This window comes from Diceros bicornis, chromosome 17 (assembly GCF_020826845.1).
Source record: "Diceros bicornis minor isolate mBicDic1 chromosome 17, mDicBic1.mat.cur, whole genome shotgun sequence".
NCBI classification, from domain to species: Eukaryota; Metazoa; Chordata; class Mammalia; order Perissodactyla; family Rhinocerotidae; genus Diceros; species Diceros bicornis.
In genome coordinates this window covers 49,112,001-49,137,404 of record NC_080756.1, presented here as the reverse complement: position 1 = coordinate 49,137,404, position 25,404 = coordinate 49,112,001, and the positions used below count along the sequence as shown (strand labels likewise).

General features: G+C 45.6%; 1 protein-coding gene across 4 annotated transcripts in view; it reads left to right on the top strand.

Annotated features, from left to right (window-relative positions):
- Positions 1-1,269: 1,269 nt before the first annotated feature.
- ETV6 (ETS variant transcription factor 6) overlaps positions 1,270-25,404 on the top strand; it is a 219,602-nt gene continuing 195,467 nt past the window's right edge. For 3 of the 4 annotated variants that reach the window (XM_058558751.1, XM_058558748.1, XM_058558747.1), the window contains exon 1: positions 1,272-1,590. Coding sequence is in view for 3 of the 4 variants with exons in the window: in XM_058558748.1 (XP_058414731.1) it covers positions 1,558-1,590 (33 nt within the window). In the remaining variant the exon portion in view is untranslated. Of the gene's footprint in view, positions 1,591-25,404 lie in introns of all 4 variants that reach the window. The other variant, XM_058558750.1, reaches the window with a different exon arrangement.

Here is a 25,404-nt window from a genome sequence, read left to right as displayed (position 1 = left end):
ACCATATGTACTCAAGGCTAGAACCCTCAGCCCCACAGGCTTTCACTTCCCTTCAATTGTTTTTCCAAGCAAAGATTCCTCCCCTGGCAGGATCCCAGGGTCATCCAACCGGCCAGTGACGACTTCAGAGAAGCGGTCCTGGGGAGGGGTGTTATCTTCAGGAACACGTCCCGTCAACTTTGTAGTCGAGTCACCTATTTCGGTTGGTAGCAGCCGCTATTTCTTTAAATGGACAGCGGATTTCGAAACCGGGAGGAAGCGGGGTCAGGAAAAGGAACCCAACTGCTTTTGATAACTGCCCAGCAGCCTTCCCTTCCCCAGATCGCGTGCTCCGCCGGGGAAGCGCCTGCGGCGGCCGCATCCCCCAGCTGGCGCGCGCGGCGCCGGCTCGTTTCGGGGCGCCCACCTTCGCGGGGAATCCCCCCACCCGGGCGTCCCCCTGCGTCTGCGGCGCGGCGGCCCGGCTTTGTCTCGGGCGTCGCGCTCGGGCGCTCGCTCTCCCCACATTTCCCGGTGTGCAGGCTGTAACCCGATCTCCCATTTCCTGGTGGATTCTCTTAAAGAGGCAGCGGTCGAGAAGCAGAACAAAGGCTATTGTTTTATTTCCTCCTTTGGATTCCGTGTCCTTACCGGAATGTCCCTTCGTATACAATTATTTTCACTGCGTCTGCGCTTAGGGGAAAAAACCCAAACACCTTGTGCATTTCAATGCATCTAGGAGAGGGAGCTGGGGAAGGTGGGGGGCGTTTAATAAAACCTGTTCTGTGGTGTCTGGGGCCCCAGTGTAACGTTTTTTAATCGTGTCTTCCTTGAGCGAGGCGATCGTTGGGCCGAGCTTCGGAAGCCCCGCTCCGGGCCGGCGGAGGGCTGGCGGCGGGGGGAGCGGGGCCGCGCGGGGGCCGCGCTGCGGTGGGCTGCGCCGCCCGCCCCGGTAGCAGCCGCGGCCTCGCGCGGCCCCGCTCCCCCGGGTTTCCTCCGCCCGCGCTCCCGCCGCCGCCGCCCCTCCCCCCGCCCGGCTTTTATTTCCCCGATGCCGGGCTGTAACCCGAGCTTTTATTTCCTGGTGGCTCCTTTAAGAGGCAGAGCTCAGTGCTGGGAATTCACGTCAGTTTCTGCACTGAAACTCTCAAGATCAATGAGCAGAGAGCTTTCTCAGTTCTGCCTTTCAGTTTCTCTCTTCCAGGAAGGAAAACATTCGAGAGAGCGAGGGAGAGCGGCGGGAGGGCGGGGGGCGGGGGCGCCGGCCGCGGGTGGGAGGAGAGAGCGGGAGGCCGGCCGGCCTGCGCCCCGGGTCGCCGCGCCGCGCCGCGACCTGCAGACCCCGCCGCCGCGCTCGGGCCCGGCTCCCACGCCCCCGCCGCCCCGCGCGCCCAACTCCGCCGGCCGCCCCGCCCCGCCCCGCGCGCTCGCAGACCCCCGGGGCGGCTGCCGGGAGAGATGCTGGAAGAAACTTCTTAAATGACCGCGTCCGGCTGGCCGTGGAGCGTTTCTGGGTTGGGGAGAGGAAAGGAAAGTGGAAAAAAACTGAGAACTTCCTGATCTCTCTCGCTGTGAGACATGTCTGAGACTCCTGCTCAGTGTAGCATTAAGGTAAAGATCTTCTCCCCCTCCCTCTCCGTGCTCGAAAACCTTGCGCTGCACCGGCCGGGGCAGTCGTTCTGGGCTCTTCAGAGGGGGCTGTTGCAGTCGCTCGGTTCGCAGTAAATTATTTGGGGCGCCAGGGAAGGAAATGCAGCTCCCGGCGGCTGCTGTACCCTTTAGCGTAACCTTGCTACTCCCCCCCACGTTGAGCCCCCTATCGGCTCCTTGGCCCCCACTCCACCCCCTTTCCTTTTGACAATGAAATGCCTGTCACAGTTGGTCAGGGAACCCGAGTGGTCTCTGGAACAGTAAAACACCCCCGTAATTAGTGCGCTTTTTAAAAAACCTGCTCCCTACTCCTACTCCCAAAATGTGACTGAAATGTAACTTTTGTTCCCGAGGGGTGGTCTTCTTAGAAAAAAAGTTCTCCAGCCCCCATCGTTTCTTGTTTTAAGGACTCCCTGGGTCTTATCAGACGAGATTTCCCCCCTCCTCTGACTGTAATTGCAAGCTCTTGCCGGAGAGACAGTCCTGGTGTCAGCTTTTCCTGGGCATTGCACAATGAATTTCTTTCTCTCCCTTTTTTTTTAAACCAAGGTGAATAAAGTTGCTGAATGGTTATTTTACTCCGATGCATATGAAAGTTGAGCAATCCCAAAGTAGAAAACTCTACTGATGCAGGGAGAGAGAATTATCTAAGTGACCAGGCGAAATGACCTTCCCTGTTTGACAGTGCGGAGAGGATATCTAAGACTAGAAATCTCCCGGCTTTCTGGACGTGTTTTGCAGTACTGTAAAGGCGGGATGGTGGATGCTTGCAAACGCAGTACTTGGCGTCCAAGCAGTTGCGTGTGTGCATGTACATATATAATCTATAAAGGCTGGCGGTGCTTTGGTTTGTTGCTTCTAAAAAGTTGTTGTAAAGTTTGCCACCGTGAGGAGGCAGAACGATGTGTCCATCTCCCCCATTTATTTTTCCCATCGCTGCGTTTATTGTGCACTTGATTCGATTCACTGTTTCGTCAGTACCCAGATGGAAAAGCCTCCTGCTTCAGTGAGGGGCTGAAGCTGCCGAAGTTTGTTTGGGGCTTGGCCCCTTTAATATGTGTTCATCGAGTGGACACTGCAGAAACAATGCACAAGTAACCTGTTTTCTTCATCTGTGAGGAATGAGAGAAACCTTTCCTGTTTTAACACTGCTTTTCCATTTGGATCTGTTTAGAGGAAACAGTATTTTATCATATTTGGTTACTAGGTTTTCGTAGTTATACTCAGATTTTAGTGTTTCTTATCAGGAAAAGGTGGGTTGGGTTTCTTTGTTTTTGCCTAACAAAAACGCCGAATGGAACTTTCCGGCTTCTGTGTTTGTACATATCTAGGGGTAGCAGTATGTCTGTGGTGGAGGGGGTGTCAGAGTGAAGATCTTAGGGTACTTTGATACTCCAGTTTCTTTTGCTGTATAAATTAGATTCTACAACGAACAAGTTCAGGAAAATCCTACAGTATGGATAATCTGTTTGACACTTCGTAACATGAACAGAGGTAACTAAATAATAGGGTATTAAATCAGTAAATTGTATTTAGCTGGGTGGCAATAGATCTGACATCAGGAAAACCTGGATCAACTATGGGGCAGTAATTTTAGGGGAAATTTTAGCTGAAAACAGCAAAAAGCAATCCTTTCTGTGACTTTTTTTTTATACCTCTTCTAAGGAGTCTGCGTATCCCCACTGTTCTGATGGGCTTATGTCTGTGTGCAGCTGGCAGAAGTGCTGCCGAGTGGCTGGTTTCATTGTACTCTAGTGGGAAAAGAGTACAGCCACCCCTTTCCTTACACACACACACGGAATCAGTCTCAAACCCGAACAAAACACTTTCTCAAATGTGACATAAAAATCACATGCATAGTTTGCATATTATTTTTTTCCTTATTGCTTACCCTCTCAGTTCTTTTTAGGTGCCTCTTTTCACAACTGTGTATTTCTATGTAATTAAAGTAGATTTAGTGTTCTTCGCTAGTGAAGAAAGGAGCACTTTTATTTTGAATTGTTCTTTATGGAAACAGTATATGACTGTCGACTTAGACTGTGTGTATGTTTAGGGGCACATATGTGAAGTGTATTTTTCCACGGAGTTTGTTTAATTCACAATGTCCCAATAATATGCGCAGGAGATCAAGGACTGGGATTATTCCAGGTCATCTGAAAATGTTCTGGTGATGTGTGTGGTGTTTCATTGAGTCCTTGGGATGTGGTACAGTGACTGCAAAATAAAAACTGTTTGTTGCTAACCCACAAGCAAGTACTGGGATTGCTTGTAGAGTCCAGTAAACAATAAACTTTTCTGTGGAATGGAGATGAATGTCAGAGCTTTCAAAGATGAGCTGATGATTCTGATGTACTGAAGACATGTGACGTGGAAGGCTCTCTGTGTGGACAGATTGCCCTCACTCCTCCTCTCCACTCCTGAAACCTTCCTCACTCGCTCTCATTGCTTATAAGCAGCTGGTCAGCAGGCAGCAAATTCCTCGGCAGCTGGTGTGGCGGAGCACAGAGGAGCCCGACCAGAGGCAGCCACAGAGGGAAGTGCTTTGTTTACTTCTGAGCAGTGTCTGTTCTGCTAGAAAAGAGTAGTGTATGATTTAGGTGGAATTTCCAAGGTGAAAGTTTCTGTATCAGTTAATCAGTGACACCTTAGTATGTATCACTTATGTGGTGGCGGTTGACAATGAATGCCTGCTAATGGCTTTTATATTTCTTTTGTGCTTTATAAGCATGTTTCCATCACCTAGGGAAGTTAATATCAGACACACATTTTGCAGTAGAAGACAGGTTGATAGCCCAAGGTCACCCAAACTATCTCCGAACCCCACTGTTTCTGTGCACCGGGCTGCCCCTTGTGTGTAGTGAGTGGCACTGTCATTGTGGGAGTTGACATGCTTTTATTCCTGACCATTTGGAGTTGTTTAAAAGTAAGGACAGGGTCAAGTAACACATAAAAAGTCAAATTATTTTTCTCAGAGGATTGTGTGGCTGACTGTGCTGGTCACAGGAGGAAGGAAGAGGCTGTCTTTTCCATCATCAGCCTTCACCTTCAAGTCACCTGTTCGGTTTTAAGTTCAGCCAAGTTGCAGCGGAAAGTGGTTATGGCCCAGCAGACACAGTTTTTCGGGAGGCTTGGCACCGCGCTGTAGTCGGCCAGGGCTCTCCAGATTACAAAAACTCGGCGCATAACTTCCCTGGTCCCGTCCCTGCCCCCTGTATTGGTCGTATTGGGCCCTTCCCTCCATACTGGTGGGCTTTCCCAGCAGAACGAACTCTCTTTTTTTTGCTGCTAACTGGGAAACTCTCTGCCTTTCCCCTCCTGGACTCTGAGCTCCGTGGGTTTAGTGATGATGATCTTTGTGTCCTAGTGCCTAGCTTGGCACCTGGCACAGCAGTGTTTCTCAGTAATGTTTGCTGATCTGAAGTGAGGCACAGGACGAAATCAGTGCCCTCTCCTCTGTCTGTCCCTGTGTACCTCGATGACTTAACGCCGTCATCCACTAGCTTGCATGAAGTATTTAATAGGGCCACTCTGCTGTCTCAGGGAGGCTGGAACACTCCCTGGGTGTCTGTCCAAATATTATTATCTGTAGAATTTTGGTATAATAATGTTTTATTATTTTGATAAAATTACCAAAAACTGCTTTTGTGTCTAAATAAACAAGAAAGGGAATTGAGTACAAGATACAACAAAGGGGCTTGAGGAATCACTTGAGGAGATTCAGATTAGCAGGCCAGTTGCTTTGACAGTGGAATCAGGGAACTTTTAGACTTTCAGAGTTGAAAGACCTCAGAGATCACCTGGGTCAACCTCCTATTTTTATACAGAGGAAGTCCAGAGAGCTGAATGGTTTGCTTCAGCCGATCGATGACTGAACCTGGTTTAGAGCAACACAGGCCTCCTGGTTCTCAGGCCACTGCACCGCATTTGCTAGGGTCCTGGTGCATCCCTATAAAAGGCCCAGGAAATTCGATACAATAGGCTGTGCTCTCTCTGGCACTTCCTAGCTTGTCCATTTTAATCACAAGCCAGCTGGTGTGAGGGCACGGAGGTATGTGCCAAGGAAGATGGTGTGTGTGGGAGCATTGGGCCGAGAGGATATATTGTTAGATGTGAGAAGAGGAAGTAGTAGGAGTAGGGGATGAGGGAAGGAGGGCTTGATGGACTTGTATTTGTACCACTATTTGCAGCAATAATTTTTTTTATTATGGTAAAAAACACGTAACATTATATTTACCCTCTTAACTGTTTTTAAGTATACAGTTCAGTAGTATTAAGTGTATTCACACTGTTGTGCAACAGATCTCTAGAACTTTTCCATCTTGCAACACTGAAACTCTATACCCACTGAAGACTAATTTCCCTTCTTCCCTCCTCCCAGCCCTTGGTAACCACCTTTCTATGTTCTGTTTCTATGATTTTTGACTACTTTAGGTACTTCATGTGAGTAGAGTCATACATTATTTTATTTCACTTAGCATCCACATTGTAGCATGTGACAGGATTGCCTTCTTTTTTTAAGCCTGCGTTTTATGTATGTGCTACATTTTCTTTATCCATTCATCTGTCAATGAACGTTTGGGTTATTTCCCTCTCATGGCTGTTGTGAATAATGCTGTGGTGGACATGGGTGTGCAAATACCTCTTCAAGATCCTGCTTTGAGTTCCTTGGATATACACCCAAGATGGGATGGGTAGGATGTAGCAATACTTCTTTATAGTGTGTGAGGGCCTGGTACTTCTGCTTTGGGCTGAGGGCACTGGGCCCGTCATCAGGGCCTTTTCTGAGAAATCCTCGAGTGGGCCATAGGCTCTTTATCCAGGGGCAGCCAAACTTACACCTTAATTTATGTATAGTAAGCTCCCTGTTTCCAATGGCATCTGCTAAAAACATGGCAGCTGGTCCTAAAGACGTAGCTTCCCTCCTTAGCATAGGTAAGTCAAGGGAAAAAATACCCCAAATATGAACACCAGAGCAAGGTAGAACTAAAACAAATTCTGTAAATCTGACTTAAGCTGCATTTACTCGCACTGAGGAAGGTTGGGGGCAAGGGATGTTGGGACTGACTTGAGCAGTTGCCTTCTCTTACTGATTTTTCAAAAGTTTCCCTTTGGTATGGATCTTCCAGCTGAGTGAATCGGTGTCAAATGAAGCCCCCTGGGGTGTGGCGTATACAAATGACAGATTTTTCTCTGTGAAAGCTACTTGAGAAAACGCACTGGAGTTTGTTTTCTGGCAGAGTCCTTCACGGCTGTTTTTGTTGTTAGATGTGTGTAAGAAACCAATCTCTGTGTGTATTTGTTGAGTAGAATGAGTATGAGTTTACTCCACGTTCCCACGCCAAAAGGGGCCCAGCTTAAAGACTGTTTGCTGCCAAACCTAGTATTTGAGGAGAGACTAGACCAAATTAGTGAGAAGTTAGAATTATAGCCTATTAGAAACACATTTTTTATTGATTTCTGAACATACAGGAACCAGACTAATAAAGTGTTGCTTACTGGGACATTTCAGGGTGAGCCTCGATGAATAGGCAAAAATGGCTTGTGTGCCACATCATCTGTTGGGTAGGCATGAGAGCTACTGTGTGCTTGCAACTGTCTCTTCAGTGTCGAAATATCACCACAGATATACTGCTTGCTCTGTTAATTTGCTTGATCACCCTTTCTTCTTAGATAGTGAAAATATACAGTTCAGCCTGGTCTTTGTCTAAATGATCTGGAATCTTGAGAGAGTGGAGGTGGGGTTGACTAAGGAAGGCATGAGCCTGTGTTTCAGTGTGGACTCCCAGATGAGCATAACTGCTCACTCAGTCCTGTGGGCTATGCCTATGGAAAGCTGTGGAACACTTGCATTTTGGGAGCTTTATAAATTCTGTGTAATTAAAGATGTTGTCTGCTGTCTTAGTGGTCATTGCTCCTACATTTCCTCCTCTTCTTTTCCTCCTCCTCCTCATCACCACCGTCATTTATTGAACGCTGCTGCGTGGTGCTCCTTGTGCTAAGTGTTTTATCTACGTTATTTCATTTACCCTTCATAACTCTCTCGGGGGTGCACTTTTTCACCCCACTTTACAAATGAGGAACCTGAAGCCCTGCGCAGTTAGGCGATGCACTGGCCTAAGATCTCTCAGGCTGTACGTGGCAAAGCTGGGGCTAGGATCTACCTCATAGGACTATAATTCCAAAGTATTTTCCGTGACATTAATCTCAGGTACAGCCATCTTTGTGAAGAAAATGAGGAAGCTAAGCGTGATGGGGCATTGGTGGAGCTTCACATAAGCCGAGACGAGAGGCAGGAGTAGAGCGGGCAGAGGTGTTTACTCAGGTCCTGAATTTCCTTCCCTCTTTGGTCCCCTCGGAAGGTAGGTTGTTCTTCTCGCTGTTCCTCTCGTAGTGGGGGTGACCAGATGGTCACACTGAGGCACCCACCTCGGAATGAATGTCCAGATCTTCCATTTTTACACCAATCCTTGACATTCTCTAGTGATATTTTGCCTTTTGATGGGTTTCATTTTGGGCCCTTCATGTTTTCCTCAGAACCTTTCTTTTCCTTCTCTGCTTTTCTCTTCTTTCCCCCACTCCCTGACACGCCTTCTTAAGTGGGTGACAGGCTGAGGCTGTGTCCTCTCATCCTGCCCAGCATTGGTGCTAGACACCTTTGTCTGCATCATTTAGTCTCTTTTCCTTCCACAACTTTTTAAACAATTCATAAGCACAGTGTTTTCTTTAAATCATCCTTCATGTACATCTTTAAAACTGTATTTTCTAGGAATCTATTTGAAGTCTTTGCAGGTATTCCCTGATTTGTCCCCCACGACCAAAGGAATAATCTTTTTTCTTTTCCTCTCTCTTGATAGCCTGACCCTACTGGCCTTGTTCTAATTTACTTGAATGAAGAGAGAATTTTGGCTATCTGACTTCATAAATTTCTGGATTCGAGCAGCTTTCATGAAGCATGTCTTCCTAGCAGATAGAGGGAAGGCAGCAGAGAGAGCTGTGGTGTGGAGGTACTAAGAGGGGATTAAGAAAGCATAGTCCCCAATTCTCATGAAGCAGATGAGGAAACTGAGTCTTGTGGCATTTAAATATCGTGCCGGAGATCACACTGCTCATCTGTCCTAGGGCCATGTCCCTCTAACGCTGTGGCAGAGGAAAATGGGTAAAAAGCAGACAAGAATTCAGAAAACATTACTTCCTCATGAGGACTCATATAGAAAGAGTTAAACCCCTGTCTGTGGCACTACACAATGACTGATGATATTAATGATCGTAATTATGACTTCCAAGTTAAAGAAAAACTTTAAATTATGAGATTTAGGAAGTGAGGAAATAATGCAATGCATTTTGGAAAGCTATCCAACAAAAATGGTTGGCATAAAAATAATGTTAAGTTTTAAAAGGCCATGCTTCAGTTATCTGGACAAATGACTTATGAAAAACACTTTACTTCCCAGCAAAGACAGGAAAGAGCTATCCAATAAATGTGCACGCTCACCAGACCTTGTGTGCTCCTCGGGGGTATTTTCCCTTTGTGTGTGGGAGTCAGACATACAGAAGACGATCTCATTTCCTGAATGACCTGAAAAGGACACGTCGCCCTGCTGGTGTGCGCGCTGTGAGTGAACATGCTCAATGATGTAAGTGTTGCCACAATGTAGTTCCAATTACCTCTGCTTCAGATTTTGATTTGCGTTTCATTCTGTCTGATGTTGTTCTTTGGTTCTTTTGTCTTTTTTTTTTTTGGTGAGGAGATCAGCCCTGAGCTAACATTCCATGCTAATCCTCCTCTTTTTGCTGAGGAAGACTGGCTCTGAGCTAACATCTGTTGCCAATCCTCCTCCCTTTTTTTCCCCAAAGCCCCAGTAGATGGTTGTATGTCATAGTTGCACATCCTTCTAGTTGCTGTGTGTGGGACGCGGCCTCAGCATGGCCGGAGAAGCGGTGTGTCGGTGCGCGCCCGGGATTCGAACCTGGGCCACCAGTAGTGGAGCGCACGCACTTAACCGCTAAGCCACGGGGCCGGCCCCTGGTTCTTTTCTGTACAGTCGATTTCTCTTAAGGGGATTGTAAATTGCTGAGAAGAGGGGTCCAGTCATTGCCATACCATGGAGCGCTTCTAGGGGAAGAGAGCAGACACTGGAGTAGACAGTCCTGAATGTGAATCCTGCTTCTTGAACTTGAACTTATTCATCTTAATCTTGAACCTATTAAACTCATCTGAAGTAGTAATGAAAATACATGTTTCTTAGGGCTGTTGGGATATGTAAATTGCCTAATGCAGTACCTTACACTGTTAAAAAAAGACTAGTTCTTCTTCCCCTTTATAGATCCTCCACATCATATGGATCTAGAAGGGGCTACAGATTTTCTGGTCTGTGCCTACATTATACAGTGGAGAATACAGAGGCCAGAGATGTGAATGGTCTTGCTCAAGCTCCCGTGACTGGTTCGTGGCACTGCCTAGACTAAAATCTAGGCCTCCCGAGTTGGCTGAAAGTCCCAGCAATTGCTCTTGTCACTGTCCCATTGAGTTTCTCGCAGGGCTGGGGTCACTCAGTCAGCGTTCAGCAAAGCTCTTATTTTAGCTTTAATTGAATACAAGCCTCAACAACATGAGAGATGAGCCAACTGCAATTACATGATAATAACAAATGCCTTTTGCATCTTACAGTCAAGTTTTGAGGGAATAGCTGGTATGGTTCTGAATGTTTCCAGAGATGAAAGAAAAGGAAAAAAACCTAAGCCTGGACGTACTGTACAGTGACTCTAACTAACATTATTACTCAGCACTCAAGTATTTGAACCTATTCAGGGATCCGCTGGTTCATACAGTTGCTTATTATTTGCGACTGGGGCGAGACTTGAAAGAGAACATCAATTCTTTAGTCTGCTTTTGTTTAACCGGCAGTTCCATGTCTGTCTGACCACAGAACAGACACTGTTTGCTGTGGGGTGGTGAATTTCCAGTTTCAAGAGCAGGGAGTAGATGGCTCTTAGTGGACCTTTACAGAGAAGAGTTTGAAAAAGCCAAATTTGTTACTTTGGGGCATGAGAGAACCTTTGTTTTTAGTAGATGTTAAGGGACTGAAGTATCTCTTTTCAGCAGCTGTATTCTCTATGCTATGGACTTAAAATGCGTTCCTAAGTTCTCCTTTGTATGTGTATGTACAATGAGAAGATGAAATACAGACCGGAAAATGACCTTTTTTTGAGGAATCGTTGGGAGAATGTCAGCTGCCTCTTCCACCGACCCCGTGAAGTGGGTGTGGGCACTTTCAGACTGTTGAAGAAAGAGCTTCAGTTTGGAGAGAAACTGTTCCTCTGCGCTCCTCCTGGAAAACACAAGTGAAAGTTTGTGATTTTCTTCTCAGCTGCCTGGTACCCTCTCCAGTGGGGTATGACGGACCGTGTAATTTTATCTTTCTGAAGACTTATCTGTATAATGAAGTCAGTAATCCCTGCTTCACTCACATCCCCTATATGTGAGGAAGCAGTAACTAGAGATGAGATGCTGACTGTAAAGTATTTTCTGGAAGAAATGAGCTACAGATAGAAATCAGCTTCGTATAAAAAACAATCAAACCCCAACGAGCAGCCTGTTTGTCTCTGAAGTTACCCGTTTCCCTAACACTTTCCTTGTTCCCTAGTGAAAGTGTGGGTCTAGGTGTGGCAGCTGAAGTCGTGGGGCTGCTGAGAGATGAGAAAGAAAGAGGGAGGGCTCAGATCAGCCGCCTTGCTGCAGGTGTAACCCGGAACAGTGCTGGGGTCTCTAACAAATCCAGGTCAAGAGACAATTTAGAATTAGTATTGTTCCAAGCCTAATGATTAATACTCAGAGAAATAGATCCGCACTGGAGTGGGCAGGAGGCAGTGTAGTAGAGACTTGATAAAAAGGGGAGTGGGAGTTTGCTAAGCTCTTTTCTTGCCTGCTTTGAGGAGCTCAGATGAGGGAAGGAAGCGTCTCTCAGCACTGGTTCCTCCATTATTCACTGTTACTTCTAGACCATTTGTCTTTCCCAGACTATCCTTGACCACCACATCAGACTCCTGCCAGAGCAGACCACACTGTAGTGTCTCCTGACTCAGCCACGTATTTTCCTGTATAGATTGATAATCATGGGCCGGGCACCCAAAGGGCAGAAGTGAGTTCTCTTTTCTTTGGGCCTCGTTGTGTGCTCGTGCTCAACATTCTGCCACAGAGTTGGCACATCTGGTTTTGGGAAATGGAAAATCTGAAGGATTGGACCCCTAGTGCATTTTGCAGCTGCTGTGCCGTCCTTTTGACTTGCGATCTGGGAGATTTAAAAAATCCGTGTCATGATTTCGCTTGACTAGTGCTTTGCAGTGTAGACACTCAGGCTGTCCTGACTCATCGGTCTTGACAGTAATGGCCAGTGATGGGTGGGGACAGCAGGTTGGGAGTCACCCTCTCTTGGCACCCTTTGATCTGGTCTATATTCGAAGTGAGGTGAACCAGGTGGGAGAGTTGTCATTTGAGGATGAAATCTGAGTAACTTAGATCCTCGGTCAGGGTAAGTCTCCTTTTCTCCCCGACTTGGAGACCTGAATGACCTGATTTGGCTGACTACATTGCAGATCCCCTGGAAAGCTGCCAGCTCCTTATTTGACTTTGTGCCATTTACTCCTTCCCCTAGTCTGCTGACTCGAATACTTTAGGGTGAGGTGGAAGGAGAGACCATACCAGTTGGAAAGGTAAGAGTCTATACCCTCAGAGAACCAGAGAAACACAGGCCCGCTTTCTGAATTTCGCATTCTGCTTTTTTGCATCTCTGAGGCCCTGTGCTTTGGCAGGGCTGTGAGTTAGGTGGTGAGGGTGCGCTTCTCTGCAGGCAGAAGTCAGCTGCAGGTCAGACACAGCTTTTGAACACGATGGAATCCAGGGGGAATGTTGGCGAGTACAGCAAGGCTGGAGTGATGATCCTCTAATCTTTTTCAGCACGCTGTAAGGGTATCTTTAACTTGCACCCAGACAGGCAGGGAGCTGGGCAGAGGGACCTAGGTGTTCAGTTACATCTCAAGTAGGGCACCCGTTCGTATACATGCTCCCACCCTTCCTGGCACCTCGGCTTTTCTAAGCTGCCTACCCTGGAAAATGAGCAAGGAGCCACTGGCATCAATGGCAGGATGTTTATTTATCATCCTCTGGGGGCAAGGCAGCTTGCTCTGCTTGGAGATAGGTGGGACAAGGCCTCAGAGGGAGAGGAACCTTAAAAATGCAATAAGGAAAAAAGGCCGAGAGCCATGCAGACCCCACTGAAAGGCCTCATTCCAGCAGAGAGGGAAGAGATGGGCCCAGGGGCGCAAGTCACTGTTAACGTTAGCCGCCTCTTCTGAGAATTTGTCTGTCTTGAAAAATTTGGTAAAATGGCCAAGTGGAGCTTCTCTAAGGTAGGGGAGTGCCTGTGTGTGCCTTTGTGGTTAGCCATCGTGTTAAGCAGTCCGATTTAAGGGAAAGGTGGTTCTGTGTATGTTTCTATTTCAGCTGTGGTATTTAAATTTCACCCTGGAGGAGGTGTGGGTGGGTGAGAGTGTGGTCCTCTTGCCTCTTGGTTCATTTCTATCTGGGTTAGAGGTGAACATGAGTTCACGACACAATCTATTTCTTATTTGGGTGCATTTTAGGGTCACCTGCAGAGCCCAGGGCAAATCCATTACTTTGCCTTGATACACATGTTTGTGGACTGCCAGGCTGAGTGCCAAATGGATTATTGGAAAGAATTCACTTCACAGCTCTGGCCCCCAAATTGGTATCTGGGATTCTTCTTGGGGTCTCCTATTCTTAGGGTTCTCTTTTCTTAATCCTTTTGGGGCTCTGAGTGGGGCCTGTGTTGAAAAGATTATGCCTCTTTGGGGAAGTTCTGGCTGCACACCTCCCCAGCCAGGATGAGGCAAGTGTTAGTCCAGCTGGCTGCATATTGGGCAGTTGACCATGGTTAGCACTTCAGGGGCTTCTGGTATACCATTTGTCAGCAAGGCAGTCTCTCAGCTGGTCCTAGTGTCCCCAGGGCACAAATGTTAGGCTTTGGGGGAAAATTTACAATTTCAGGTTCACTCTTTGTTTGCATTTGTGTGCATTAATGGCCTCATAACTGAAGTGCATTGAAAGATTGCTCCACACTCCAAAGCCTAGAAAGTACCTTCTTTGGGTCAGGGAAAGGTTTCTGCATAAAGTTACTGAAGGCTCAAGCTTAAGAATCAACACTGGAGGTTAGAATTAGCATGTTCTAGGGAGAACAGCAAGAGGGTAGCTAACGCCAGGCCTTTATGTGCTATTTTTAGTGCTAGTCAGGACTCTATGGTATGGCCTGTGCTTTCTTGGGCATCGTTCTGCTTTTATTCCAAGGGCTTGTTCTTGTGACTCCGTTTGCATATATGCACATGTATTGCATGCTCACGGGATCATAAGTCACAGAAATTATGGTATAATCTGTTTTCTAGCTTATAGAGTGAAAGACTGTGCAAAACCCAGCCTTGTGGCAAAGAAGCCTTACATGTAGATGTGAAATATATCTCTTTGGAGGGTTAGCTTTCTGATGGGCCATAAACGGATGGTTAAACAGCAATGTGAGGGGCTGTTAACAAGCTGTTTCTAAGGACATCTCCCTGGTCTAGTCTGAAAAGGTAATGTGTACGTATTGGAGCTATGAAATAGTTTGCCTGTGGTGTTTATATATTGGTAGATTGTGTGTTTGTGTGTCTTCAGTGGTGAATGAACTGAAAAGATAATTTTAAATGTTGTTTATTTGTTCCTGTGTCAGTGTCCACATTCTACACTGGGCTATGTTCTGGTTTGTTTTTAAGCTGCCTTAAATGAAGAGGTGTTTGGTCAACCACCATGTATGAATCAACCAAATTTCAAAAAGCTTCAGTATGTTTATGATAATACTCGTTAAATATGTTTAATATCATAAACATACTGTATGTATGTTTATGATAATATAGGTATATAATAGCTGCTTTAAGGATTTAGAATACTTGGATGAATAGGTAAATCACCTCCCCGTAAGCAAACTAGCATTCAGGTTCCCAGCTTCAGCAAAGCAGGGTTCCTATTATGCGTCTAATCTTATTTGAACTTCTTTTCACATTCAGGTGACATAGCTGAAAATCAGTCCATGCCAGTTTCTGCTACTATTGGATTTTAATGAGAACTCTTTTTGGTTACTAGGATGCCATGCTTCTACTGTGTTCGCAGCTGCTGTGTTCAAAAACAGGTGTCTCTTATAATCCTCTGACGGGATCAGTTTGCTAGCCTGGCAAAGCCTTATTATTATTGTTTTTATTTATTTATTTTTGTCCCACGTAGGTCAGATGCTGCCAAGAGCTGTTGATGAGCAGGATGAATGTGAGAGAAGATGGCAGCTTTTCTTGGTGGAGGTTTCTGTTAAAAGAATCCATCTAAGAGTCTTATACCATAAAGATAGAGCTAAATAAAATTGTTCAGGATGCGAATCACAGGGGAGAACAGCCAAAAGAAGGATAATAATGAATAGTTCTGCCAAGTCACCTCTCTGTCATTCTTCAAAGGCCAACTTAAAGCCAACGCTGTCATAACAGCCATCCAGGACTAAGGGGAGTGAGTGATGGCCCTTCTCTGGTCCACGGCACACTAACTGATGCATCCACTGTTGCTTCTTGGGGCTACTGGATCATAAGCTCCTGGAGGGCAGATGTACTGTCTTCTCCAGCCTGCAAGGCAATCTGGTGCAGTGCTCCACACCCCGTATCTCTCACGCTGTCCTTTCTGTTCCATCCTAACTAGACTGTCTGCCTTCTGGCCCCAGACTCATCAGTTGTCTCCTATCCGATCTTCTTATCTCCACTCTCTACACCCTCCAGTCCAGCCCAGAATGATTCTTTGCAAATAAAAATATGATTACATCACTCCCTTTCTGACACTGCAGTTCAGGATGAAACCCAGCTCCTTATCACGGCATGCAAGGCCCTGAATAGTCTGCCTTTCTAGAATCATCTTCAGCCTCCCTCTCCACATTATGTTCCAAGCAATACCTGCTCTCCTTCCAAACCACCTAATGAACTTTTATGCCTGGAATCGTCCCCTGATTCTTTTTCTGCCTGGTAGCCAACTTGTCGTTTGAAGCCCATTTCTTAAGCCTTCCCTGTTGCTGACAGGCACAGCATCCTATAGCTCATTGAACATGCCTGTTGTTGGCAATGATCCTGTTATAGTTTAACTGTTAATCATCCTCTAACTAGAATGAAAGCCCACTGAGAGCAGGAGTTTGATGTATTCGTTTTTATATTTCCAGTGTCCAGCACCGTGCCTGGCACAGAGATGGTCCAATGTATGTTAGCTGAATAGATTTTTTTTTAATCAGCACGCGTTTAAGTTTCTATTATGGGCTTGGTGAGTGCCGGGCTCTGTGATAAGTAGAGAAGTGTAAGATAAAGACCTAGCACAGTTGAAATCCTGAGCATATACTCCTTGAGGCGTAGAGGAAGGAAGAAAGGTAGAGACTTAATTTTTGTTGCAGTGTCAGGACCACATGGCAGGATACCTGAGGGGTTCCCGTGAGACCTAAACACTGAACAAACACATACACACACAGCGCCCACTCATTCCTTTCCTCTCGATTGCCCATCTTCCAGAGAGGAACATAGACAGCTGGAGAAAAGGCTTGAGAAGCTATAATACTCGATGTGTGGGAAGAATCATGGACAGCTGAAAATGAGTGAACTTATTCACTGCTCCCTCCTCTTTCTTGGCTCCGCTCAGCCTCCTGGGTCAGGGAGAGAGAGCTGATGGCTGTTTGTTGTGGCCCTGTGCAGTCTTAGCATTGCTGGCTGTCATACTCTGGGAACCAGCGGCCTGTCACCATTGTATGGCGCTCCCAGTTGTTCCCTCACTTCATTCCTCTCCTAGCTGGTCGGTAGAGATAACCTGAGAGAGCAGCACAGCTTTCTGCGCCTTCTTTCAAGTCTGTGATTGCCTTTTCAAGTAAAGGGAGGAATCGGACTCTTCACTTGGTCAACTCTTTTCAACCTTCTCCTCCAGCTCCCATGTTCTCTTCTACACTTATCTGAGATGATCTCTTTGGAGCTCTTATCTTACTCCTAGCATCTTGCCCTGAAGGGCTAAACCAGTGAGAACACCTGAATGTACCTCAGAGCTAGGAAAACAACTCAAAGTCATGTCTAATGGATGGTATGACGCCCTCAACATTTCTGTTTACAGTGGACAACTCAATGCTATTTGTTGCAAGAAGAGACTATTGGGAGAGTGTATTAGGGTCGTGAACAATCTGATAAATGTGAAATGAACCAATTGGGAGAAGTCAGGTATTTTCAGATATAAGCAGACACACCTGGGCCTTCCACACCAGCCCAAATGGCTCGTTTTCTCATTACTCTCGTTGCCATTGACATACAGCTGGGATTCACGGCATCAGGATATGTGAAGAGTTTCAACTTCCTGAACCTAACCAGACCCCAGCAAGAGTTCTTTTAGAGTTCCCCCAAACTGTCACCAACCAGGTTTTCCTGGCCACCTGCCAGGGGTTCTCTTTTCTAGACCTATATTGCAGCTGCCTGCCAGAACCTCGAGGCCTTATCTCATCTTGGCTGCAGGTGGGTCCGTCTCCACGTTGCTTTACTCTAGGCCTTTCTGTCCTGCAGGGAGTCCAGTTTTCCCCTGCCTCTCTCAGATAGGCTCCAAGAGGGTTTGTGTGGCAAGTTGAGAGTTGTTACAGGTATGCTGATGTAAGCCACCTTGGGGAGCAGCAAAGCATAGACCTGTGTGTTCCCAGTGAAAATACACATTTATGAAGCTGCCAAGGTAGGGGGTGACCACTAAGGGTGAACCCATGCCATCTTACAAACACTCAACCTATTCACCTCATACTTGGACAATATGCTGCCATCAAGTTTCCTCCCCCTGTTACTATCCTTGCTCAGCATCTCCCCTGCCAAGGCTGTTGATCTATAGAGGCCATTTCCTTCCCTGTCCACTGCCTCTCTGTCTCTTCCAGCCTTACCGGACCCAATGGTAAGCTTACTGTTCTGGAAACGCAGGAACCTGGGACTTAGCGCTGATGGGACCTAGGGTTCTTGATAATTGGTATGTCACAATCTAACCTTGGAATTGTCCCCCATTTAGTCCTACTTAGAGCAACCTGCTTAAGAACAAACTTTTGAACCTCCACGACTATATTAGGGCTGTCAGTCATTGTTTTTACTTGAAGTTGCTTCAAGTTTGACCTGCCTAGGAGAAAATTTCAGGACACTTCTTAATGAGCTGTTGAAATGTAAATAGGAATGGAATAACAAGTGCCATGCAGTTGTGGGAGGGGCACACACACCCCCAGCAGAAGTTACCAAATTTTCCAAACCTTAAATTGTGGTGTGTGATCTGATAAAGGACTTACTCTTTTTTATTTGTGTGACAAACCTTACAAAAGGATATGCTATTATATTTTAACAAATACTTCTATTGAAAATAAAATAGCGTGAGGTCAGGGCTGCTGCGGAATAGCCCTGCTTCAGACCTGTCTTCCAGTGTGGCAAAGGTGACACTCGGTAACCAAAGATACCACACCCTGGATCTTTTCCGAACTTCCTTCATTTTAACGACCCCTTGGCTGGTATTGTGAAGGACGAGTTAGTATGTTTGTCTTTCTTCTAGATAAAAGTTTCAAGGACACTTAAGCCTTCTGCTTCAGGGCAGAATCTGATCACAGGCTGAGATCAGGAAGAAATTTTCCCCCTGTGGTATCAAATTGCACAATTGCCCGGCCAGGTGTGCTACCTCTGTTAAACAAACACACACAAGCACACGCCTCCTTGCTGGCCATCTTCAGAGCAGGATGTTGGACTCCGTGGCCCAGCAGTCTAATTCCTTTGGCAAGTCCTGCACTCTAAGATGGGTGGCAGCTGCCCCGTGTGCTCTTGCACTTGGCTTTCCTCCGCTCACTGAACTCAGGGCCACGTTGTCTGACCCCGACAGCTCTCCCTTTGCAGGAGATTTGAAATTGGGTCTAAGTATATACACACCCACACAGCCATGCACACACATCTTGAAAGAGTTTTCCATAAACTCGCTTCCCTTTTCCTGGGCTTTATTTTAGTTCCTACACCACATCAAACCCCTATGCATTCCCAGAACATCAAAATACCGTTCACAACTAATAGTAGGATTCTTTAGCATAAGGCCCGCAGTTGCCAATCTCAAGCTTGTGTTGTGACTTCGAAGTCTGATCTGAAAGAAGCTGGGGGGTTGGGGGGAGATGGACTTTTTCTTTTCTTTTTTTTAAGGCCCAGGCTGTGCCGCCTCTTGTGCAGTAAGATAATTACCAGCGATTCCCAGGCTCACCGCCTGCGTTTCTTCCCTTGCAGCTCTATCTTCTGTGGTGCAGTTCTTCCTTCACTCTCTATTATTAGCCTGCTTAGCTCTACCCTTCACTTCCCCACCTCTCCCTGGTTCCCTCCTCATCTTCCCCTAGTCTTCCTTTTCCCTTCACCTCTGTAAAGTTATTTTGGGGAGCACTTTCCATGTTCTATTCAGATACGAACTTTCTTTTTCTTTATTAAAATAAATTTGTTCCTCCTTCATTTCATCATGCATTCATTCATGTTCCCAAAATAGAAAGCATCGCCCTCCCACACGTAACATCTGGCTTGTGAACCTTTACAACAGGATGTGCTGAAGTGAGTTCTCTGAAGACAGGTTTGCTACATCCCAGGGCGGGGGGCTCTGATACCCCTGGTGGCCACCCGCTCATCTTCGCACCATCTCTTGCCCTTCTCTCTGCTTTTTGATGATTCTACCCTAGTCACGTTCCTTCCTCAGATTACTGTTTTAGTGCTTAATTGTTCATGTCGGTTTGTTCATTTTGTAGTTGATTGTTTCCTTTTTCCCTTTAAGTTCTTCTTGTTCTTTGAGGCACACTGATATTCCTGTTAGAGATTATACCAGTTTTCCTTACCTAAATTTGCTAAATGGACATAATAGTGAGTATTTGGTACTTATACCAAGGATCCCTTTCGGAAATAGGAGAAGAAAAGTAGATTTTTGGCAGCTTTTGAAATAACAATAATTCCAAATTTATAATAATTGAGAAATCATTCATGTGATTCTTATAGAGTAAAAGCTTAAAAATTACTCTTTTCTTTGTAATTTATATGAGTCTCCCTCAGTTTGGGTAAGAAACCCAGTTTAAGTGTACAACTTTTTCAAATAGTGACCTTAGAAATTATTATAATTATTTCTTTAATTTCAACAATGAATAATTACTTTCTGTATGTTGTTTTAATGTTTATGATACATTACTGTGCAGTATTAGCCTATTGGGAATTATAATTTTCTCATTTTATAGCAGAGTTTATAATGTGTGCTGTGCTGTATTTAAGTAGTGAAACTGCATTTCTTTAAATAGGCTTTCGTGTTCAGACTTTCACTGAGGTAGCCATATTCTTGGACCTTTTATTACTACCCGTTTGTAGTATTTTTCTGTGTAAGGGCAGTTTCATCCTGTTTGCAACATACCCTGTTCTGGGAATGGCTGGAAGGAGTTGAGGGAATTCTGTTTGAGTCATACCCCATCACAGAGCAACATCATTTTAGGAATGAAAACAGAGAAGTTCTCACTCTTCTAAAAATAATGGGAGAAGATTTAGGGAGGTGGCTTATGAGATCAATCCTAAGATTAGGCCAGACATCCATACTAATTCCGTCTTTGTAAACGAGAAGTAGCCTTAATAGCTTTGATGTTAGGTTAGAGGAGTGGGTGAAATTTTATTCCACCGAAAGCATGACCCTTCTGTAAGTATTACACTTTGAAACTTGCCTTGTAGGGTTTTAAAAATGTTCTTTTCAGGATTTTAATCATTTATAATAAAATTAAGGGCCACTAGCATTTTATTAAAGCCGTGTATGCATTTTGAAGAGGAGTTGGTGATGGAGCAGGGATTGTGGGTTGTTCTAGCTTTTCCTAATCTGTCTTGCTCCTAAGAAGTGATGGGAATAACCAAAACCTTAAAGGTTGTGGATTTCTCCTTCCCAGGAGAGGGACCTCCCACCCCCCAGACTTGCATCCCAATAATCTTGCATGGGGGGAGAGTAAAGAGCTGTTGATTTTTTTTAGAACTCGGTTTTAGCCTCCACAGCAATTCCAAAACAGTGAGGACTCACCAGCTTAGACTTGGGAGTCCAGTGGGGTTTAGTACTTGGGGTAGAAAATTGGGATTCCAGCTCAAGACTGCTCCTCTAGTCTGAGAGTTGTTTAAGAGGGGCCTGAATTGGAAGCCTTATTTCTTTGACTCTTTCCTTAAATCCAGGTTTGCTGTCTAGTGTTCTGGGCCTCCTGTTACAATGATAAAGGATTGAACAAGCACCATCATGATGTCTGTCCAATCAGTTCCAACACTTGTAATTCAGAAGATAGTCATTAGAATAACAGAATTTAGACAGAGCTACAGTTTTGAGGAGTTTCAGACTAAGGCCCAAACTAGAACCCAGGTCTTCTGACTCCCAGCCAGCTTACTGATTTTTGACTCAGTAGTCAGTTTTATTTGTTTTAGGCTGTGGTTTCAAGGTAACAGATCAGTTCAAGTCAAATCACTGTGATTAGTGGGGAAAAAAACACTAAAAAAATCAACATGGTAAAGTGAGTGAACATATTTACTTTTCAGTTGGGTGTTTCTTGGTCACATAAAGAAAACCACAAACTCCGAAGGTCTTGAATGCTTCATGTTTGGATCTTTTTTTTTTTTTGAACTCAAAATGCATTAAGGACAGTGGAGTAGGAAATGGACCCTATACATAACCCACCATCCGCTCCCCTGTCTCACCCCCTGCATTCTCGTTGGGTGTTTCAGGGCTCATTTTAAGGTGAGAAGTTAAGTCTGGCTCCCTGACCACCCTGTTTCCTTCTGCTGAAAAAATGTGATCACGAGGTTTTTATGTTACATGCGCTTTGACTATGGGAAGGAACCGAATCGCCTCTGAGATCCTATTAAACAGCGAATGCCCTGAACGCCAGTATATGAAAATGCTTTTCTAGGATGAGCTCAACGCATTTCATCCTCCAAATAAAATCTATCTGCTTGCACTTAGATTGTTCAAAGGCAGATGGTAGGCAATTGAAACAGAGAGGCAAGCTGGCAAAAGGAAAAATAAAACCACAAATATCTGTACATGAAGGTGATCTACGCTCTTGCCAAACCCCCTCCTAACTTCGTTAACACAGCAGTGTAGCAATTAAGTAACATAAGAACTCAGACTCATATGGCTAATACAATTGTCCTCCGTTAATGGGGTGAAACAAAGCTTGCATATAATATACAGTGCTCTTCCCCCAAATGCAAAGGTAAAGGAGAGTTTAAGAGGGAATCAGCAGTATAGCCCATAAACCATGCTACCCATAGCGGACACCCACCACATTGAAATCTCACTGACCCTCACCACGTGTGAACAGTGCGGCCACCGGTATGAAATGTTTGCTGTTACAGAGTTGCCATGTCTTAAGGAAAAGGACCACTCAGCAGTATTGAGCTTCAGATTGGAAGTAAAATGCCCTTGGGGTGAGGGAAGGAAGATGGTGAGCAGAATCACTCAGAACACTGGAAGAGTGCAGAGCAGTTGCTACGTGGGAAACTCCGCTTTAGCCAGAAACACAAGTTATTGCCATCTTACTGCTGTGGGAAGGCTGGGGGTGATGAGAAAGCCCTCTGCGTTCCCTCAGCCTTTTCATTGACTGGAGGACTTTCCAGACTCTAAAATCTGGCACTTCTCACTAACCTTGAGCTTGAACATTCAGTGACAGAAGGGACGGGGAGAGTGTTTCAGCTGCTGGAGCTGGGTATTTGTGTAGCTGCTCCTGCAGCAGGCCATTTGTGGCTCTGATGGTGCCAAGCTGTAGTGTTCTGAGGGCGTGTGAACCAGAGGGTGTTGATCCAGACTGCGGAAGGGGCAGCTCTTGGAGCAGGTGGGAGTGGTGAATGAGGAGGGGATGTGGTGGGGCAGGATGTGACATGAGTTTACTATGCTGAGAAATAACCTGGGGATATCTGTGAGGAAAAAAATCTAGATGGCTATAGAGAGTGGGCTGATATAGGAGAGGAGAGCTCATATTGCCAACCAGAATGAAAGAAAAGATATCTTAGTATCGAGAGGAAGCCACTGTTAGGACATTAAACTTTTTGCTGCCTGAGTGACTGAGGGAAGACTTGGAAGAGTTCTCTGTATGAAAAAGCAGTCAAATCAGGTCTAAACCTTAAACTTTTTAGTCATACGAAGTTCAAATACGAGGTGTCTGAGGAGTAGTGATTAGAGGAAAAGTATGTTGGATGAATGAACACATTCCTTCACAAGTCAATATTTTTTCCTCCCAAGCCCTCCACATTTTATAGTTGAGTTGTCCCAAATACATCGGTTTATCTCTTACATAAGAGAGCTTCTTTCATTTCATTGCTGTATTCCATTTTTGATTGTTTTCTTGCCTAATGGTCCCCTATTTGATCCTGGCCAGATATTGCCAGTAACTATTGTTAGAATGATCTTTTCCTTTCCCCCAGCCTAGCCAGACGATGTTCCATGGTCTCTGAACTGGGATTTGGCAGTGATTCATGACTGTTGTGAGTGCACTTCAGTCATAAAACTCAGGAATGGAGTGGCTGTATTATGGAATCTGGTTGAAGCAGGTGTAGTTTTTATTCCTCTGCCAGAGAATTTTTCTTTACTCAGAAAGAATGGCCTCCATACCACCTTCCTCTAAAAGGTACAAGTCAACAGTAATGCCTGTTTGACAGTTAGTCGGCGTGTTCCTTGGGGACCGGCAGACCACCCCAGCAAGTACAATGCGCGGAATCCAGCAAACAATGAAGAGCATGTGCTCGCGTGGCCAGATCGTTAGCTTCCTTCCTTTTTTGCCTTGATTTTTGGGAAGTCCTTGCTTGTTAATTCCACAGGCCATGGGACATAGCAATATAAAATGCCAGAGGATGTTCAAATGGGTGTGTGGAGGAAGAGGGAAAGCAGGAATTCTGGGCCAGAGAGCAGATGGCCGGCCGGTGACCTAGGAAGGGAAGCTCGGGTTTTTAAAGTGAAAAAATAGTAATATTTTCTTTTATGTGTGATTGTCGTTAAGCAGTACCATAGCTCCAAGTTGGAGAATTTCAAAAGTGGTCATAGAGGGCCTATCCTCAAGGGTTTACAATTCAAAGAGGAGATAATGTTTTTAATTTAATGAAGATGTGCAGGAAACAGCCAGAGAAAATGGAAACACCATTTATTTGGCACCTTCTGTGGCCATGCTAAAATGTGTGTTGTGGCTCTGGGCCTAGGGGATTTTTTTTAGGTTTGTTTTGGTGTTTTCCCCATGATGACCTGGTTGTAAAACCCTGCATTTGGAAGCCAGCTGCTTCCTGCTCCTTTATTCCAGGGGAGCATGAATGTTCGTGTCTGGAGTGATGATGGAGGCGAGGGGGTTGGGAGGGAGACAGGTTGGCCCCCATTCTCTCCCTGTTCGCGTGTCCTCCAGGAGCCAGGAACCTGGCCCTGATGCTCGGGAGGCCTGAGACTGTGTCCCTGTCTCACTAAGAGTGGTGGGGAGCCTGGTGGTGCTCTGATGAGGGCCACAGCCCCCCAGCGTTGCAGGGAAGCTGCAGCCCCTCAGTCAATGCTTATTGAAGGCATTGAATGCATTATGTTGGTACAGGTAGGCCCTCCTTCAGCTCCTGGGACAGGCGTGGCCTTTTTGCATGCACATATTTATTAATAGTCATAGACCTAGCGGTAGGCACCATGGTGAGCCTAGTTCTCTTACCATAGGAGTGAGAACACCGGGATGTGTTTTTCGGTGTTCTGTTGCCCCAAAGCACCTGCAGCCCCCAGGTGTTCTTACAGTGATCTCAGAATGACCCAGAAAGCATTCGGAGAGGACCTTGTAGAGCTCACCATTTGTACTTCTGTTGCAAAGGGCAAAAATAAGCAAGCAAACAAACAATAAAGCGCTTTTAGTTGTAGTAATGTATATTTGAAAAGTATTATATATTGCTGAGCAGGGGCGTTTATACATTTCAATCCTTTGAAAAATTCCCCTCCCAAACTTCATGATACATCCCTCTAAAGTTCGTTAGTACATATTGTACATTCAGAGGAAATGTTAATTTAAAGCTAAGACATTAACTACTTTTCTCTCCCCAGAAAAAGTAGTTAAGGAGGAGCTATGTGTACCTGGAAATGGTTAAATGAAATAATATTGTAAAGAAAAAGTCATTGAAGGCAAGTTGAAGGTTCCTATCATATTCCTTGCCCTGTGTTTCTTGCTACAGTCTATGGCCACTTATTGCTGTCTCATGTCACTTTCCTTGTTAATTTGGAATGGGCCCAGGCTGGGTGATGGCTTTGGACATGACTGCAAACAGTCGTTAGGGACTGGGAGCTGCCAAGTGAGGTGATATGATGGAGCACACAAGCTTTATGCCTTTTTCTTAGTCTCGGCTTGGAAATGCAGGAGTTGCAGTGGCACTACTCAGTCTGCCTGTTCCTCCCCCTAATCCCATATTGTCCCTATTGCCCTCAGGTGAAAGCTCAGCTAACCTTGATGAGGCTGTCACCCGCTGTGTGCTCTGGCTCTCTTTACCTCTCTGGCCCCGTGCCTCGCCTGCCTCTTTTCCTCAGATCCCCTTTACCCACACCAACTCCTCAGGATTCTGCGAAGGCACCATCCTCTTCTCTCCCAGACTTTGCATTTGTCATTGCCTCTTCATGAAACACTCCTTCCATCTTTCTTCTCCCAA